The sequence below is a fragment of the Xenopus laevis genome, chromosome 1S, assembly GCF_017654675.1.
Source record: "Xenopus laevis strain J_2021 chromosome 1S, Xenopus_laevis_v10.1, whole genome shotgun sequence".
NCBI classification, from domain to species: domain Eukaryota; kingdom Metazoa; phylum Chordata; class Amphibia; order Anura; family Pipidae; genus Xenopus; species Xenopus laevis.
Window position 1 is genome coordinate 124,240,646 of NC_054372.1, and position 19,404 is coordinate 124,260,049.

Sequence of the window (19,404 nt, forward strand, 5' to 3'; positions counted from 1 at the left end):
GAAACTCAGGAAGAAACATCTGCATGCTGGTCTTCTGTTTTTAGCCATCCTCCTCACTGCTTGATATTCTTAAGCAATAATGTAGTGCTTTAACTCAGCGCAATGGGTATTGGATGTCCTAAAGAAAAATAAACCATAAGATATGCCAATTTCCATTTAGTATTATATTTCTTTTCTGTGGCTGAACTTGCTGAACTGATTACAGTGTTTGGGACACATTAAGCGATATATTTCCTGAATTCCCATTCCGTCATGACATAATCTGTGTATTGTACATGATGCTAGAACTGGATTGAGTATGTTAGCAGAAATACCTTATTAATAAAACTAAATATGCATGTCACAAATAACAAATCATTCCAAAAGATGAGATAATCCTTAATGACTTAATGCATAGTACTTCAGTTCCATAGTTCTGTGTTGTACAATAGTAATATTCATCATTGCAGCGGTTAAAGAACATCTAGAGAAAGCCTTTTGATATTTAAAATTCATTATGTTGAGATTCATTATGCTGCGAAGTACAAGTATTTTATTAACAAAATGTGATATTGCCCTTTACAAAGACAATGAAACATGTAGTAATATTTTGCACAAATTTTTCCATTTTTGCCAGTGGCCATGACACAGCAATATTAAGCATTAAGCATTATTTCTTTTAGGGATGCACCGAATCCAGGATTCGGCCAGGATTCTGCCTTTTTCAGCAGGATTCGGATTTGGCCGAATCCTTCTGCCCGGCCGAACCGAATTTGCATATGCAAATTAAGGGTGGGGAGGGAAATCACATGCCTTTTTGTCACAAAACAAGGAAGTAAAAAAAAATTTCTCTTTATTATTCGGCCGAATATTTTGCAAAGGATTCGGGGGTTCAGCCAAATCCAAAATAGTGGATTCGGTGCATCCCTAAAAAAGCACAATTCTTTCCTCCACTTTTTTCTTTACTGTTCTCACTAATGTCTCTTATACAGTGGAGAAGTATATTTGGAAGTTAGAACAGCATAACCTTTGTGATATATACTTGGCTGGTAAGCATCATAAGCATGGTCAGGGAAAAAAATCTTATAGCACACCCACCCTCTCCATCTCCACTATCCTCTTGGTTATGGCTAATCTGACTCTTTCCATGCATCAGCAAAGAAGATTAGCCAAACAACACAGGCTGGTGTAGCGGGGATCTCCCCTGCACGTTTATTTCGTCAAGTGATGTAACGTTTCGGGGGCGTGCCCCTTCATCAGACATGTCTGATGAAGGGGCACGCCCCCGAAACGTTACATCACTTGACGAAATAAACGTGCAGGGGAGATCCCCGCTACACCAGCCTGTGTTGTTTGGCTAATCTTCTTTGCTGATATTTCTGGGAGAGGCGCCGACCCCTCCAGCCAGCACCGGGCAACTATCACCAGGAGAGACCTAGGGGAAATTAGGTAAATTGTTTTTCTTTCCATGCATCACACAGGTTTCATCGATATAAGTTGTTTATGTTAACATTGATGGTGAGGTCATCATTGTATTAAAGTCATGGAATCCAGAATTCAAACAAATGCAATTTCTTGATTTTGTTTTTTTTATGTGACTAAGCAGGGCACCTAAAGATAACTATAGGTGCTCTTAGATAAACTTGAATTATTTAGAACTATCTTGATGACTTCATTTAACTTTGAATTACAAACTGGGTTTTGGATCAACTGTTTGGCTGATGGTAGAGGATGTGCTGGTATTCAGCGCAGCCACCAAATTTAACATTCTACATTGCCTAATATTTTAGATGTACCTCTATTCAAAAAGGAACATATGTATATCAAGCTAACTGATTTCAAAACCAATTTAAAAATCAATAGACATGACACAAACAGTTGGGATGTCACCTGTTTAGGAACTAGTTTAGAATCTTGTGCTGAATACAATGTTCAAGTTTATTTCCTGATGTTTTCTAAGACATTGTCAAAGTGTTTTGTTTTGTAATATTAGGATTTTTAAAATTAGGAAAAGGCAATTTATTATTTTAATGCCAGCGGATATTTCAGCATTCTGCATGCACACAAATAAACAGTGCTATAAACATCTGTTTAATTATCAAAGAACAACACCACAGCACTGGAATAATAGTTTTCCTTAATATTTCATTTTCAATGATGCTGCCCTTCTATCGCAAACAAGAGAGTTAGTTGGAACAGATTCATGAAGCACACTTCTCTTACTGACCAGAATCTGGAATTTTTTCAAGCTATTTTGTTTAAGGACAGAGATTGTTTTAGGGGAATTAAAGCAACTATCAATTATTCAAAATGAATTACTGGTGTGCTGAGGGACTCAAAAATGTGTAATTCCCCATCTGGCAATTTGGCAAAAATAATGTTATTTTCTGAATTCATGAAGCAAGCGTCTAAACAATAGGGGGCAGATTTGCACAATTTACAGTTAAATGTAAAATATGTACCTCAAATATGTTCAACTTAAGTTTTCATGTCTTCTTATAGACTTCTTGGTGGCAATCCATTCCAGTGCTCGTGTGATTTAATGTGGGTTAAAGTATTACTGGAGACTAATTCCCTGAACATGGAGAACCAAAACATATACTGCTTCAATGACAACAAAAAGAAGATTCCTCTCTTCAATATGCACATCCCCAACTGTGGTAAGCATTTTCTTGTGTTATATACTATATACTATATACTGTGTTATATTTTTTAGTTTGGGGATTTGGCTGAATTATATTTTTTTCAATGAATTCTTTTAGTTTGGTTAATATATACTTAAGAAAAATGTCAGTATCGTTTCACTGCAAGTCTTTTAGAAGATGGCATTATTATGATATTTTATATACTTTGTATTGTTTTATTTTATTTTTTATATTGCGACATGCTGGGAAGGGTGTGAAACACTGGCCAATGACTATTCTCTGTGGACTTTCTCTTGTTGGTAAATGTTGGTATAGAATCAGTGCAGTCTACTATATGGAGACCTAAGATATTCTAGAAATAGAGGTCACAATGTATTTCTTTGTTGTTGGAGTTGGCAAATTATACCTTTCAATATCATGTAATTATTACGTCTGGGATATGTAAAATGTTTGTGGTTTGTATAGGCATGATCACAAAGTAGGCCTGGTAAATCTTTTTTTTGTAACTTATAGTTTTATTAAGTTTTAAAGACAAAATCAAGAAAAAAACATATTAAATATACAAATACCTGGTAAATCTTTTTGTTCTTCTTTCTCTTTTCTCAAATGTTGGAAGGTACAGTATGGTAAATAAACACTACAAAAAGAATTTTGTATAACAGTTTGACTTGTACATTAAACATACAAATCCCCTCCACCACACAAAAAGGTTTTACCTTTTTACCTTCTCACTTTAAAAATTGTGTGTAAGTGTGCATGTGTGAAAATGGCTGCCTTATTCTCAGAACCCTGCTAAATGATTCCTTCAGCCAAAAGCTCATAGTCCCAATTGTTTAGGGCTAGTCCACACGGGGAGATAGCCACGCATTTGCGGTCGCGGCGACAAAGCGCCGCGCCAGTCGCCGCGACCGGCGCAGGCGACAGTTTTGTATGGGCGCCTATGTAAAAACGCCTGTGCTAACCACACGAGGCGATGCGCTTTTCAACAGTCGCCTGAAAAAGCCTGGCGAGGCATTTTCAGGCGACTGTTGAAAAGCGCATCGCCTCGTGTGGTTAGCACAGGCGTTTTTACATAGGCGCCCATACAAAACTGTCGCCTGCGCCGGTCGCGGCGACTGGCGCGGCGCTTTGACGCCGCGACCGCAAACGCGTGGCTATCTCCCCGTGTGGAATAGCCCTTAAAGTAGAAGTCTGGCTGATGTCCAATTCCTGGAAAAGGACACAGTGATAGATTTTGATCTTGCAGGTGAACAAATAAAAAAGACACTTTCCAATAGGGCCTAATGGGAAATTTATGGTTATCTCCTGTTGAAACACCATACAAGTTATCATTCACTAAATGACTATACTGCTCATCTTCTCCTGTCCGCATTGTTCCTTAATAATGACTTCTAAAATTAATATTAGACCTGTTTGGCACTACAGATTAGAGACTGTTTGTATGCTAAATATAAGGATTTGAAAACAGGGTCATACTTGAATAGAGAGATGCATCATTATGTTTTTCTTTTATTTCATTATTTAGGTTTGTTATTCACACTATTACAAACAGAAATGGGTTAAATTGACTATGTACTAAAAAAGTAAAAACAATATGCAACAAATAGGTATTTTAGAAATGGCACCTATCTTAGGATAATAAAGTAATATTTTTTTATAGAGATAATGCATGTGTTCAGTTGAATACCAGTGGCGGAACAACCGGGGCAGCAGGGGGTGCGAGCGGACCAGGGCCCGCACCCCCTCAGGGCCCCCCGGCAGTTCGCACGCCGCTTATTCCCGGCCAGTTCCGGGTGTACGGAGGGGGGCGGGGGGCCCGGCTGCGTGTCCTGTGCCAGGGCACTCCCCCCTCTAGTTACGTTTCTGCTTGTAAGGACTATGTCACCACCAAATATGCTTTACTTCTTTGTCAAATGTATTAGCCTTATATTGTCTTTTATATGTTGCTTCTCCTTATAGCAAATATGGAGTTGGAAGAATCCCTGTTAGGTTCACAGTTGCTGATTTACCAAATGATTGGTGATACCAAAAATAAAGAACAACACTGGAAGCTTAACTGCAGTTTACTGGTTTTACAAAAAAAATAATTACCATTTTACTTATGTAGCCAACAGACATAACCTCCACTGTTAACATTCACAGCAGTGTCTGAACAGTGTGCATATAATATTACTTGATATAGCCATATACTATATAGACACAATACATAACATGCTTAATAACTCACGGAATAGCAGTTAGCTTCTATTTCTTATTTCACTTAGGAAGAATTATAGATAACCCCTTTTCTTTCATTAACATATAACAATGTTCAACATTTTAATAATACAAAGTAATCCTAAAATATCTTAACAGAACCTGTGCCTACAACTTTAATATAAGAGGACAAACTGCATTAAATACTGGATTATATATTTGCATCATCACCCAGGAGCCCACTTAGTACAGTCACTTGGGTTGCGGGACCTGAATCGAATGGTTGTAAGAGGTTCCGGTTATGAGATGAGAACAGCAGGGGTTTGTGGCAGTCTTTGTGACAGAAGGAGGCACTTAATAAGTGTGGTGTCCACAATGAGTTCTTAAACCTAGTGCCTAGCAAACTTTAGTGTCCATTGAAGACTTTGGCAAAAGAATTGCTAAACTTGTCTCTGGGTAATTGGCACATTAACTGGTTCCAAGATGGGGCCATCTGAGAAGAAAAGGAAAGGATGCTGCTGGGAGGACAGTTCAAAGTTCTGGCCAGAACTGACTAAAATGCATGCATGCAAAAGAGATTAGAAGAAACCTTTACCTCATTGGACAACAAGGGTTAATGATTCCTTGATAATGTGAAGACTTGGGGTACAAGCTGGTACAGTTGCTCACCTATTATCTGGACCCATCAGGATTAGTATTCCACAGCTGCCTGAAATAATCCTCTGTCCATTGCCTGCTTCTGGTGCTGGAGGCCTCTCAGCTCTTTTACCAATGCAGTTCAATTCTGCTGCTCAGCTATTCCGGCTCTGCTCCTTTCCCTGCACAGAAACTTGTTTGCTTGTCTTTGCACTGCTGCAGTCCTGCTACCTGGTCCAGACAGTCCCTCTCTCAGGTACCTGTAACTCCTTTTATACCCTCTCAGGTCTCCAGTCACTGCTGTATCACTTCCTTTGCATGTGCTGGTCCTCAGTCTGTCCATGTGCCTCTCATCTGCTGATCACATGCAGCCTCCACAGCACTAATACTGCTCTTCCCAATGTTCAGTTTGCATTTTATAGGATGGCATGTTATACAGTACATTATTCAGTACATTTCCTGGATTAAGGCTCTGAAATATATCTGCCATTACCCACTGCTGTTCTTTACTAGGCATTAGAAAATGAAAATATGTCACAAATAACTTATAATGTCTGCTTAACATTGCATGTTAAAATATACACCATTTCTGACTACAATACTGACATTTTCCTTATGTACAGTAGCTTTATCAAACAGATTTAAAAGGTAAATATACAATGGTTACATACAGATACATACTATTTGCTTTATGTTTGGCATGAGTAACACAACCTACCCCTTACATTCCTCCCTTGTTTTCCTTTGTAGTCCTCTACAAGGAACAAACAGCTCAATCCTGGTATCTGAGAGGCAATTGACCTCTGGTGCTTCTTTCAGGGTATCGGTTTTCATTTTCATTCTACACAGCGACCCAGATTGGGATAGTAATAGTATCTGGCTGCCTGCTCTGTAATCTTTTCAGTTCCTAGATGCCCATGTATATTATGCAGAAGAGTCAATATACTGGTTACCTCTTGCTTAGGTAGAACAAGTTGCCAAACTTCTTGCTGATTCCTGATGTCATAGTACTTCCTATACAAGATACCATGATGTTCATAGAGTCTATCCCATTGTCTAAGTAAGGCCTGACCTTCATGCGAAAGCTTAATTCTCTCTCTTCTGGAAGGTTTTTTTCTATTTTGAAGGAATGCTCTTATCTTGCATATATTTTCATCCTGAAATTGTAGTTTCCTCCATTCTGCTTGGGTATGCATCTCAGACGTAGAATGGGTATTTTGTATAAAACATGTGGTACCAAGGTAATATGCGGGAGCATTGACTGGGGGTAACTCAATACATTCTCTTTCAACATCAAGTTCTCCAACAGGTGTATCACACGGGTGTCGAGACAAAGCATCTGCATTGGTATTGCTCTTTCCTGGACGATATTTTATTACAAAATTGAATCTAGCTAAACGAGCTACCCAGCGTTGTTCTAAAGCCCCTAGCTTGGCAGTTTGCAAATAAGCTAATGGGTTATTGTCTGTCAAAACCTCAAATGTGCTGTTAATTAAGTATTCAGAAAATTTCTCCGTTACAGCCCATACTACCGCTAATAGTTCAAGCTTAAAAGAACTGTAGTTTTCAGCATTGCGCTCTGATGGCCTTAAACTGCGACTGGCATAGGCAATAACCCTTTCTTGTCCATCCTGTTTTTGAGATAGTACTGCACCCAATCCCTGAAGACTTCCATCTGTATACACCAAGAATGGTAAGTGATAGTTGGCATATGCTAGAACTGGAGCTGAAACTAATTCTTGTTTCAGAGCAAGGAAGGATTTTTGTTGTGTCTCCTTCCATTCAGCAGAAATATCTACTACCTTTTGGTTCTTCTTATTAGTTCCAGGATATCCACATAATAATTGGTGCAAAGGGGCAGCAATCTGGGCAAAATGCTTTATAAAACGTCGATAATATCCCACCAATCCTAGAAATGACCTCAATTCAGTCACAGTCTTGGGTATCATCCACTCTTGAACTGCTCGTACTTTTTCTGGATCTGGGGTAACCCCTTGAGCACTGACTACATGACCCAGATAGGCTATCTTGGTTTGAAACAGGTGACATTTCCGTGGTTTTAATTTTAGACCATATTGGTGAAGCCTATGGAAAACCTTTTTTAGGTGCTCCAAATGTTCATCAAAGCTTTTTGAAAAGATGATAATATCATCCAAATAGATTAAAACAGATTCAAAATTCTGATCCCCAAGGCATCGTTCCATGAGCCTCTGGAATGTGCCTGGAGCATTTGTTAATCCAAAAGGCATTCTATTGAATTCATAAAGCCCCATGGGGGTCACAAAGGCTGTCTTTTCTTTATCATCCTCTTTTACTGCTACCTGCCAGTAACCACTGGCCAAATCAAGTGTGGAAAAGCACTGAGCTTGAGAGAGGGCCATCAGAGATTCGTCCACTCTAGGAAGGGGGTATGCATCCCTATGAGTACATGAATTTAATTTCCGATAGTCGACACAGAAGCGCAAACTCCCATCTTTCTTTCTCACTAAAACAATTGGTGCCGCCCATGGACTTTTACTTTCTCGGATTACATGGGTGTCCAACATTTTCTTAATAAGAACTTTTACTTCTTGATATAGAGGAGGGGGAATGTGTCGATATCGCTCCCGAATAGGGGCAGCCTCAGAAGTATGAATAGGATGAGTTATGGCTGTTGTAAATCCGTAATCATCATCATGTCTGGAGAAAATAGAGATATTCTGCCGCAGTAGTTCATTTACTGCCTGTAGCTTATTAGGTTCCAAGATGTTCTCTTGAATTTTAACATCCTTAATTATGTGCTCTATTTCTTGTTCAGTCAGATTACTGCTGGAATCAAAACCAACATTATCAGCAGTTGCTAATAGTTGCTGAAGAGTCCATGCTTCCAAGGTTGGTCCTTCCTCTATCACAATTTGGTGGGGTATAATTGGATGTACTTCAGCAATTATGATGTTACGTGGTAAACGAACAGTTCCTTCACCCAAATTTGTCAAACGGACAAACACCTTTCCATCTTTTACTGTATTAAGCGAACGAGCTACTACCACTTCCCCTTTTATTGCTGATAGATTTGATGGTTCCACCATAACCACTGCCTGGCGCAATACTCTATAACTTCCTACCTGCAGTGGAATAACCAATTCATGTCTTGAAGGAATTTCTATGATTTTTCTGAAGGGGGTTCGCACTACTCCAATTTTACCTGTAGAGTTCTGTAGGCACTGCTGCTGGCTGCAAGATTTTTTAAGTCGATGTAATAACTGTTGTTCTGGAACATGTTTGGTCACCAGCTGCCAGTACTGATGGCCATGATTTTTGAAGAGGATACTATCTATATCTTGCAGAATATTCATACCCAAGACAACTGGCACATCAGATGGAGTTGCATCCTGCACTAGAATAATACCTTTGTTCTGCAATTGTTGCCCAAAAATTGTTACATCGCACCAGATAAGCCCTGCCACTGGAATTGGTAGATTATTAGCAGCTCTTAGTTTAATATTTGGCAAAAGGCTGGTAGCTGTCCCTGGTAAGTGTTCAGAGAAATAGTCTAGTGTCATTGTAGAAACTTGTGAGCCAGTATCAATTAAACAGTTAACTTTTTGTCCTCCTATTATTGCCATAACATAGGGGCATTCCCCAGCTACTTTCCCAAATCTGTTCATGGGACCTTTTTCAATAACCCCCACTGTTTGGCCCTCAACAGCAGGATCAGTCAGTTTAAAGATGAGTTCCCTGATTCAGGTAATGCCTTGGGGCATGTTCGGGCCAGATGCCCTAAATCTCCACACTCCCAACAATGTCGGGGGTTGTTCCCAGATTGGAATTTGTATCTATTTGCAGGCTTTGCCCCATATCGGACTGGGACATTCACTTCCCTTCTTAGGTCAGCAACTTCTCTCTTCAGTGCCAAAACACTTTCTTGTAATCCTTTCACAAGTCCTTCTAAAGCATTACTGGGAGGTGCTGTAATAGATGCCTGAGATGGCTGCATTGTCATTTGTTGCATAACTGTATAGGCCCCAATATCATCTTCCTGCACCCTCTCTATGGCCTCTTTTTGCATTTTAAGGAATGTGAGGTCAGGCTGAGCCCTGACTCTCTCTTTTAAGGCTTGTTTTAAGGGAACACTGCGTAGCCCAGCTACAAATTGGTCTCGTAGCAATCTATCCTCTTCCCCTAGGCCACGGTTTTCCTTCCTTCTTAATTTCTCCCAAATTTCTTGTAATGCTAGAGCAAATTGTTGCAGTGACTCCCCTTCCCTTTGAGCCCGAGTAAAAAGTTTTTTTCTCAAAGCAGTTGCTGATGTTGTATCACCATACAATGTTTCAAGATGCCCTATAATCTCTCCAAGAGTACCCCGATCCTCTTCTGGAATAAGAAGCACTGTTTTCCTTGCATCTCCTTCAAGTGAATTCAGTGCTAAATCTGCATGAAACTCAGTTGGTAGCCGGTATAAACGGGCTGTACTTTTCAATTGTTCTGCCCATTCACTGATATCCATATTAGTACCGCTGAACTTTGTCACTCCAATCATAGGCATAGGTAACATTGTCATGGTGGTTCCACTAGCTGGTTCAGCTTGTGAACTGCTGGATCTTTCCATCTTTTCCTAAAGGGCAAAGCAAGCAATATCCTGTTCACAGCGCCAAATTATGTAAGGACTATGTCACCACCAAATATGCTTTACTTCTTTGTCAAATGTATTAGCCTTATATTGTCTTTTATATGTTGCTTCTCCTTATAGCAAATATGGAGTTGGAAGAATCCCTGTTAGGTTCACAGTTGCTGATTTACCAAATGATTGGTGATACCAAAAATAAAGAACAACACTGGAAGCTTAACTGCAGTTTACTGGTTTTACAAAAAAAATAATTACCATTTTACTTATGTAGCCAACAGACATAACCTCCACTGTTAACATTCACAGCAGTGTCTGAACAGTGTGCATATAATATTACTTGATATAGCCATATACTATATAGACACAATACATAACATGCTTAATAACTCACGGAATAGCAGTTAGCTTCTATTTCTTATTTCACTTAGGAAGAATTATAGATAACCCCTTTTCTTTCATTAACATATAACAATGTTCAACATTTTAATAATACAAAGTAATCCTAAAATATCTTAACAGAACCTGTGCCTACAACTTTAATATAAGAGGACAAACTGCATTAAATACTGGATTATATATTTGCATCATCACCCAGGAGCCCACTTAGTACAGTCACTTGGGTTGCGGGACCTGAATCGAATGGTTGTAAGAGGTTCCGGTTATGAGATGAGAACAGCAGGGGTTTGTGGCAGTCTTTGTGACAGAAGGAGGCACTTAATAAGTGTGGTGTCCACAATGAGTTCTTAAACCTAGTGCCTAGCAAACTTTAGTGTCCATTGAAGACTTTGGCAAAAGAATTGCTAAACTTGTCTCTGGGTAATTGGCACATTAACTGGTTCCAAGATGGGGCCATCTGAGAAGAAAAGGAAAGGATGCTGCTGGGAGGACAGTTCAAAGTTCTGGCCAGAACTGACTAAAATGCATGCATGCAAAAGAGATTAGAAGAAACCTTTACCTCATTGGACAACAAGGGTTAATGATTCCTTGATAATGTGAAGACTTGGGGTACAAGCTGGTACAGTTGCTCACCTATTATCTGGACCCATCAGGATTAGTATTCCACAGCTGCCTGAAATAATCCTCTGTCCATTGCCTGCTTCTGGTGCTGGAGGCCTCTCAGCTCTTTTACCAATGCAGTTCAATTCTGCTGCTCAGCTATTCCGGCTCTGCTCCTTTCCCTGCACAGAAACTTGTTTGCTTGTCTTTGCACTGCTGCAGTCCTGCTACCTGGTCCAGACAGTCCCTCTCTCAGGTACCTGTAACTCCTTTTATACCCTCTCAGGTCTCCAGTCACTGCTGTATCACTTCCTTTGCATGTGCTGGTCCTCAGTCTGTCCATGTGCCTCTCATCTGCTGATCACATGCAGCCTCCACAGCACTAATACTGCTCTTCCCAATGTTCAGTTTGCATTTTATAGGATGGCATGTTATACAGTACATTATTCAGTACATTTCCTGGATTAAGGCTCTGAAATATATCTGCCATTACCCACTGCTGTTCTTTACTAGGCATTAGAAAATGAAAATATGTCACAAATAACTTATAATGTCTGCTTAACATTGCATGTTAAAATATACACCATTTCTGACTACAATACTGACATTTTCCTTATGTACAGTAGCTTTATCAAACAGATTTAAAAGGTAAATATACAATGGTTACATACAGATACATACTATTTGCTTTATGTTTGGCATGAGTAACACAACCTACCCCTTACATGCTGAATACACTTACATGGAAAAGGAATGGTTCTGTGCCTCTGCCACTGTGTTGAGAGAAAAGCTTTACTTTATCAAGGGTGGAGGGCAGGTGGTCCAGTAGTTTTTGACTGCTCTGTTAGCATATTGTTCTGTTGCCGTTTTATGAACATCTTCCCTTGTTGTTGGTTGAATACTAGAGAGTGTTTGCTTTACATGCAAAGTGGAGGCCATTTTGATGTAGTGTTCCTGTGACAGACTCAACCTTCTTAATTAAATTCTTTTTCTACTCCCTAATCGCTAATCTTTGTCTCTAAGCTCCTCTGATACATACTAGACTGAATATTTTCTCTAGGCTCTCCTACCACTAATCCCTTTCATTAATCTTGCCTATACTATGTATTGTCTTACTAGTTCTACTGGAAGGCAGGCCCAGCACACCCTTAATTATGTCCCAGCAGAATTTATAATCTTTTGTCAAACCTTGTCAAGGGGAGGGGTGACTTGACATAATGACTGATTAGAAAATCTTAGACGGTACATCAGGATAGAAATATAATAAGAATGGGAAGAGCATGTTACCAGTACAAAAAGCTATAAAATATTGTTCCTATATTGTAATGCCACTAATTCAGCCTTCTGAGCTTAAATATCCAAAGTATTAATGCCCATGTCTCCATGAATTGCCAAAGAAGCTCGCTCCAATATAGAAGCATAGTACAGAAGCTCCGATCAGAAGCCCAGAGGCACCATGGTTGTTTAAGACTCTTAAGCTGAAATCCATATTTTTCAGTATTATTAGTAAGCAATTTTTATAATAAATATGAGAATATATCTGTAGATGCAATTATAGTATAAGAAAAGTAGTTATTATACTATATTCCACTAAAAATAATGAAAGTTTATCTCAGTAATAGCTTACCCTATCGTTACACTGGTTTTAAAAACTCACTATTTTACCAGTCCCCAAAATATCAGTAAAATAATGGTTCTCAAAAACATTAGTTGAAGTGTACGTGCCCAGAATTTTCTTGCACTAATACATATGGGCTAACAAAGCTTTGGGTAATTCCAAAAGACTGTCATGTTGTATGTGTAACATAGGGAAAGCAAAATAACAAATATTGTGCTCATGCTAGTACAGTGCTACCTAACTTTTTTCATCGTATTGGGTAATAATCTATGATGTATATAATAAACTGGGACTATAAGGCTGTGGACTATAAAGAAAAACCACATCCAGCCTCCTAGCCCAGTTAGTTGGTGATAATCTTCCACTTTTTTATGTTCCATTTTATATTTAAGTTACTGTGAGCTAAATCTGATGTATATGTATATATATCAAAGAGGAACACTTGTTTAGAACTGAACCTAAATGCTACCAAGATTTTTAAAGAATGGTATAATTAGATGTTACAGGCCCAACAACAACATGAAAGGGATTCTGTCATGATTTTTATTATGTACTTTTATTTCTAAATTACACTGTTTACACTGCAAATAATTCACTCTACAATATAAAATTTAATTTCTGAACTAGGAATTCTATTTTTTTTTAAGTTGTAGTATTGGTGTATCTCAGGTCATTTTGCCTGGTCATGTGATTTCAGAAAGAGCCAGCACTTTAGGATGGAACTTCTTTCTGGCAGGCTGCTGTTCCTCCTACTCAATGTAACTGAATGTGTCTTGAATATTGAGTGCTGTTCTTAGATCTACCAGACAGCTACTATCTTGTGTTAGGGAGCTGCTAACTGGTTACCTTCCCATTGTTCTCTTAGGCTGCCGGGGGGGCGGGCGATATCACTCTAACTTGCAGTACAGCAGTAAAGAGTGACTGAAGTTTATGAGCACAAGTCACATGACTGGGGGCAGCTGGGAAACTCACAATATGTCTAGCCCCATGTCAGATTTTTAAAATCTGCTGGAGCAGCACTATTAACTGATATGTTTTGAAAAAATACCATATTACCTTAAAGGAGAACTAAAGCTTAACTAAAGATAGGCTAGAAAAGTCATTTGTTTTGTGCTTCTGTACCAGACCAAGGCAACCACATCCTTTTAGCAGTAAAGACCTGTGTCTCCAAAGATGCCCCAGTAGCTCCCCATCTTCTTTTCTGCTGATTTATTGCGCATGCTCTGTGTTCCTGTCACTTACTGAGCGTAGGGACCCACTCATAATATACAGTACGCATAGCGTATAAATGTCATAATATAAGGCTGATTAGTAATTACATTACTACTTCTCAACAGCTGGTCAGAGCCCACTAAGCATGTGAGTGTCGCAGACACTTTCCAAGATGGTGACCTCCTGTGACAAGTTTTAAGTCCTGGATCATTGTTGCTATTGAGAAGCTTAAATGTTATTGATTATTGATCTTGCCTGAAAATGGCAACTCAGTTGGAAGCTTTTTCATAAAATATGACTGTGATAGAGTCATACACTTTTCCAGCCAGAGGTAGATATATTTCTTATAAAGAATGATTATTTTCAATAAATCCAATCTTTGCATCTTTGTGCTCCAATTTCCAGTGCTGTATAACATATATTCCCTATCGGTGTTGCATCAGTAGATCTAAATGCACAGCAAATGATTCTGTTGACAGCCCTCTCCCCCATGTATTCCATCCGTGATAACCCAGTCCACCCATTGCTAAGCTGCTAATACATATTAAAATGAATAGTGATGGGCGAATTTATTCGACAGGCGCGATTTTGCGGCGAATTCCGGTGATTCGCTGACAGTGAATAAATTTGCGAAACCACTGCGAAAATTCGCCAAGCGAAAATTCACCGGTGTCCAAAAAAATTGCACAATTTCGCCAAAAAAATGGACGCCGGCATCAAAAACGAGACACCAACGCCGTTTCACAAATTTTTCACAGTTTCGCAAATTTCTCAGGAAATTCAGGAATTTTTCGGCGAAGTGAAACACCCCAAATTCGCCCATCACTAAAAATTGACATAAAACATTATTACAGTAATGGATGGAACAACATTACACCATCCTTTATCTTGTGTTTTGCTTTCTCTCTGCTACCTCCCTCCATTCTCTCTACTTGTCACTGCAGAGATGGAAAGGCAGTTAAAATGTAATTCTAGTTCTTGCTTGTTTCTATGGAAACAGGATACAGAAATGAATAAACTAGTCATGTGGGGAAGTGTTCTCGATCATTTCCTTGTTCTTTTCTGCCACCCCTAGCATTCAGTCTAATGATGTTCGTGTTTCGATGTAATTAAAATACACTGCCTTTAAAAATCAAGGTTAAAGCTGTAGGTGTAGTAGAAACAGAAATGTACTACTTGGACGGTAATGCTGTGAAATGCCACTTTTCTGGATAGTTAGAAAGTGAGGGAAATTTAGAAGAGCTTTTCCCTTGCCCCTTACCTTCCATTTTATACAACACTCTCACTCTCTCTCTTTTATATAAAGATAAAATGGCTGCTGTGAGTTCCACAATCCCTCCACCCACACAGTGACTGCAGTATTAGCTATTGTACAACAAATGTACAATTACAGATGATTGATTCAAGGACAGAATAGCATTATATGCTGCTGCATTTAATTGCACGCATGCACTGTTTTCCTAATTTACCAGCACAACTCCCAATCTTCTGTATGCTCTGAAGAGTCATATAGTAACAATGCATGATGTGTCCAGGGCCGGATTTATATAGTGGGCGCCCCTAAGCCCACTACCGTTCGTTGACCCTGTCCCCTCCAGGGGAACAGGAGCAATGGGGATTGGCGCATGGGAAATTTAAAAATTCATTGTATCTCCAGCACATCCCCAGTGTTTTTAAACCACCAATGTGGGTGTGGTTGGGCAGCATGCCGCCCCCCTAAAGGCCTAGGTGGCCTTTCCACAAATCCTGGCCTGTATGTGACTCCTCCCCAAAATGTCCTACCAAACAAACTACTGGTAAATAAAAATCTAAGTATTAGGCTCTCTAGAATTTCACATTCAATATTTTCAACTACAGACTAATGAAGAATTATTTGTGCTATAAAGGCAGCTGTCACATTAGTATTATGAGAACAAACAGTAATGCAGCCATGAAACATTACAGTGTGCGCTCTTCATTACCTGTTACACACTGCAATCTGCATAGCATTAATGCACCTGTATATTTCATGTCATGGTGTTCTGAATATTCAGATGTGAACAAATATTAGGGTTTAGGGGAATATTCTTCTCCTTAGTTATCAGTCTCCGTTCCTATGTTATGAATTTAAGGTAGAGTGATGCTGGGAAGCAACATGGCTTTAAAACAAATGCAAAATTCTGTTTCAAATGGTCATCCCTTTGAATGAAAGAGTACACGGAGAAACATGTTCTTTGTGATTTCCTGGCCCATATTTTTAAACTATGAACCAAGCTAGGGTGTGGGGGGGTGTCTATGGTGGCAATGAGCACATTGGTCTATGAAGAGTTTCTTTCAGGTCATAATATACAATATGTAGTAGAGTTAAGTCTAATACTTTTGGGTTTTCTTGAAAATGTTTCACCGATGATCCAATCGTCTTCTTCAGTTCAATTGAAGTGGTGGGGAATTCCCCCGGCAGTACTACTTGGCTTGGCTCAACTAAAAAATTCTCATTACAGTATTTTGCTGCATTTCTAATTTTAGTCAATGGGAGCAATTGAATGAAAAGTTTTTGTTTTAAATTTTTATGCAAAAATTTGAGAGGACCTGCAAGATTCAGCAATGCTAGGAATTGCAGCACTATGAATACTATGTATTAATGAGGATGAATACCATTCAGTAGATCTCTCTCTCTGTTCATCCTTCTCATAGTGTTTCATTTTGTGGTTGCACATTGATCTTATTTTCACATGAGACCTAAAGACAGGAATTTCCACAGCCGGAATGTGTGAACAAAGCATGGGTCTGTTGGTGATTTTTTATAATTCAAATTGATCCTAACCTCACACAACCTTACCTATTCTTGTTGTTTCTGATTTTGTATTTCTATATAAACATATGTTAATGTTAATAATATTACTATAATTACAATTACTAATTATGTTAGTATGTGTGGGATCCAGAAACTGTGGTTTGTGTTTTTTAAGGTGGCCATACACAGGGAGATCAGGTATTTTGGCAATGTTGCCAATGTTGCCAAATGAGTGAATCTCTCCTGAAATTCCCACATTGAGGTGGGTGATATCAGCCTGATCCGATCGTGGGCCCTAGGTCCCAACAATGGGATCAGAATGGAGGCGATACAGGGGGGTCAGATCGCAGGACCGCATCAATGAACAGATGCGGCCACAATGTGACAGGGTTTTTTACAATGCATCTGGCCAACTTTTGGGCAGATATCGATCGGGGACACCCATCAGATGGCCCCACACATGGGCCAATAACCTGTTGACTCCATCTGTTGGCTGCTTTTATTGGCCTGTGTATGGGGGCCTTAACAGATAAAGGATCTTTCCAAAATGTCTCTGTCTACAAAAAGCATTAAAATTGCCCATATGATTGTGTAGTCATGAGCATAAATGTATTGCAGCATAGTCCATAAAGTCTAAGAGGCGCATTTGCTAAAATTCTAATTTATTTTTAACATTTTCTTTTCTAAAAATTTGAGTTTTTTAATTTCTCTGAAATACTAAAAATTCAATTTTAAAAATTCGTATAAAAACTATGAAAAACTCTGGAAATTTGGAAAGTAAAAACTGTCGAGGTCCTATAGAAGTCAATGAGAGCTGCGCTGATCCTACTGGGCCTTTTTTTTAGCCATTCAGACTTTTAAAGGTTTTTTTCCTGTTCATTCTTTATACTGTATATCCTGATCTTTTAATAAATTACATGGCATTTGTGAAAATGAGTTTATTTGTGGTTTCTAAAACCACTAAATGTTGATAAATGGGCCTCCCAAGGTACTCTCTAATAATTAAATGCAATAATAGTGATGTCTTGGGGGGCCATTTAGTGGGTGGGCTTGTGATGTGAGGGGGCAGAGCTATGATGCGGCAATCAATGATTCGCTGTGTCATTCAAGGAGAGTCCTGTTGTGTCCTAATTTGGAAAACCAAACGGGCAGTTTTGACCTGGACATCTGAAAAACCAGGTGGCAATCCTAATGCTCAGCCATAGCATAACATATTATGTATCTTTTGCCAGATGTCCTTAGCAAATGTTAAGCAAAAATTCATATATTTTTGTATGTCTTCTGCAGGGTTGCCTATAGTAAATGTGAGTACAGTAAATATCACAGTTCTTGAAGGTAATGAGACAACCATGTACTGTGATGCCAATGGACTCCCAGACCCAAATATCTCTTGGGACATCTCACAGATCCTTTCAAAAAGCTTGGTAAGCATCCATACTATGCACTACTACTTTTATTTTTATATATTCTATATTATTATATAGGTATAGGACCTGTTATCCAAAATGCTCAGGACCTGGAGGTTTCTGGATAACAGATCCTTCTGGAATTTGGATCTATAGACCTCAAGTCTACTAGAAAACCATGTAATAATTAAACAATCCCCAAAAAAGTGGTTGTGCTTCCAATAACGACTAATTATATCTTAGTTTCAATCAGGTACAATGTACTGTGTTATTATTACAGGGGAAAAAAGGAAATCACTTTTAAAAATTAGGGTTATTTCATTATAATGAAGTATATGGGAGACAGCTTTTCCATAATTTGGAGCTTTCTGGATAATGGATTTCATAACTGTACAGCATAAAATATTTTTTTCATGTTAACTACAGGTAGAAACTGCAAAGCACCCAGCCTTGCTTACTCTGAAAAATATAACATCGCTGGACAACAAAAGAGTCATTTTATGTGTGGCAGAAAACAGCGTGGGTGAAGATCAAGTCTCTGTGGAACTCAATGTACACTGTAAGTGAAATTCAAATGTAAACTGATGTCATGTAAAGAACAAAGCTAACAAAATGCTACTTACACATTAATGCAGGGCTTCAATACCTACCACTGCATTGGGAGACATTGTAAAAGACGATATTACTTTCTATAACAAATTAGCACACCTCATCTCAATTTGATTCAAAGTATTTTCAAAAAAAAATTAGATTTTTCATAGTCCACCAATTCACTCCAAAAAGGTTTTAGGAGGTCCCCCATAGGCTAAAACAGCAATTTGACATGTTTTAGATGGTGAATGGTCACAGTGGAAGTTTTAAAGAGACAGTTCATGATAAATTGCAATATTCGATTTATTTTATTTTCAAATTCGAATTGAATTTGAACTATTCCCTAGTCAAAGTACACAAAAAAAGCTCAAAATTCAAATTTTTTTACTTCGAATTTTCACTTCAAGCCTTGATAAATCTGCCCCTTAGAGTCTTAATTTGAGCTCTTGCAGCAAGTAAGGGTTACCATGGGAAGCTCATGTGGACACCTATAGGCTGCTCACATGCAATGAGAGCTGCATTGTGGGTACAAAAGACCACAGCTTTTTGTCTTTGCATTCAACTCCTTGCCCTTACTTAGCAAATGAATTTTATGGGTTATTTTATGGTTCATCGCATAAAAACATGAAAGTGAGGTTTGAACTTGAAAAGAAAAACTTTTCTCCTTATTCAGTTCTATTTTTCCCATAGACTTCAATACACTTTTCATGTGATAAATAGTGAGATAAGTTTTTCTGGATTTAATT

At 38.7% G+C, this 19,404-nt stretch overlaps 1 protein-coding gene and 2 long non-coding RNA genes across 5 annotated transcripts in view; 1 reads left to right on the forward strand and 2 right to left on the reverse strand.

The window, feature by feature from the left end:
* The window catches only part of ntrk2.S (neurotrophic receptor tyrosine kinase 2 S homeolog), a 134,797-nt gene that overhangs the window by 15,422 nt on the left and 99,971 nt on the right, over nt 1-19,404 (forward strand). For all 3 annotated transcript variants that reach the window (XM_018239972.2, XM_018239978.2, NM_001096798.1), the window contains 3 exon segments: nt 2,482-2,639; nt 17,949-18,085; nt 18,494-18,626. In XM_018239972.2, coding sequence (XP_018095461.1) covers nt 2,482-2,639; nt 17,949-18,085; nt 18,494-18,626 — 428 coding nt within the window.
* LOC121399442 lies at nt 4,672-6,289 on the reverse strand. The gene is made up of 2 exons (XR_005965036.1): nt 5,490-6,289; nt 4,672-5,373 (listed from the first exon to the last, which is right to left on the reverse strand). It is a non-coding gene; the product is annotated as an uncharacterized LOC121399442 (long non-coding RNA).
* LOC121399441 lies at nt 10,274-11,778 on the reverse strand. Its single transcript, XR_005965035.1, has 2 exons — nt 11,092-11,778; nt 10,274-10,975 (listed from the first exon to the last, which is right to left on the reverse strand). It is a non-coding gene; the product is annotated as an uncharacterized LOC121399441 (long non-coding RNA).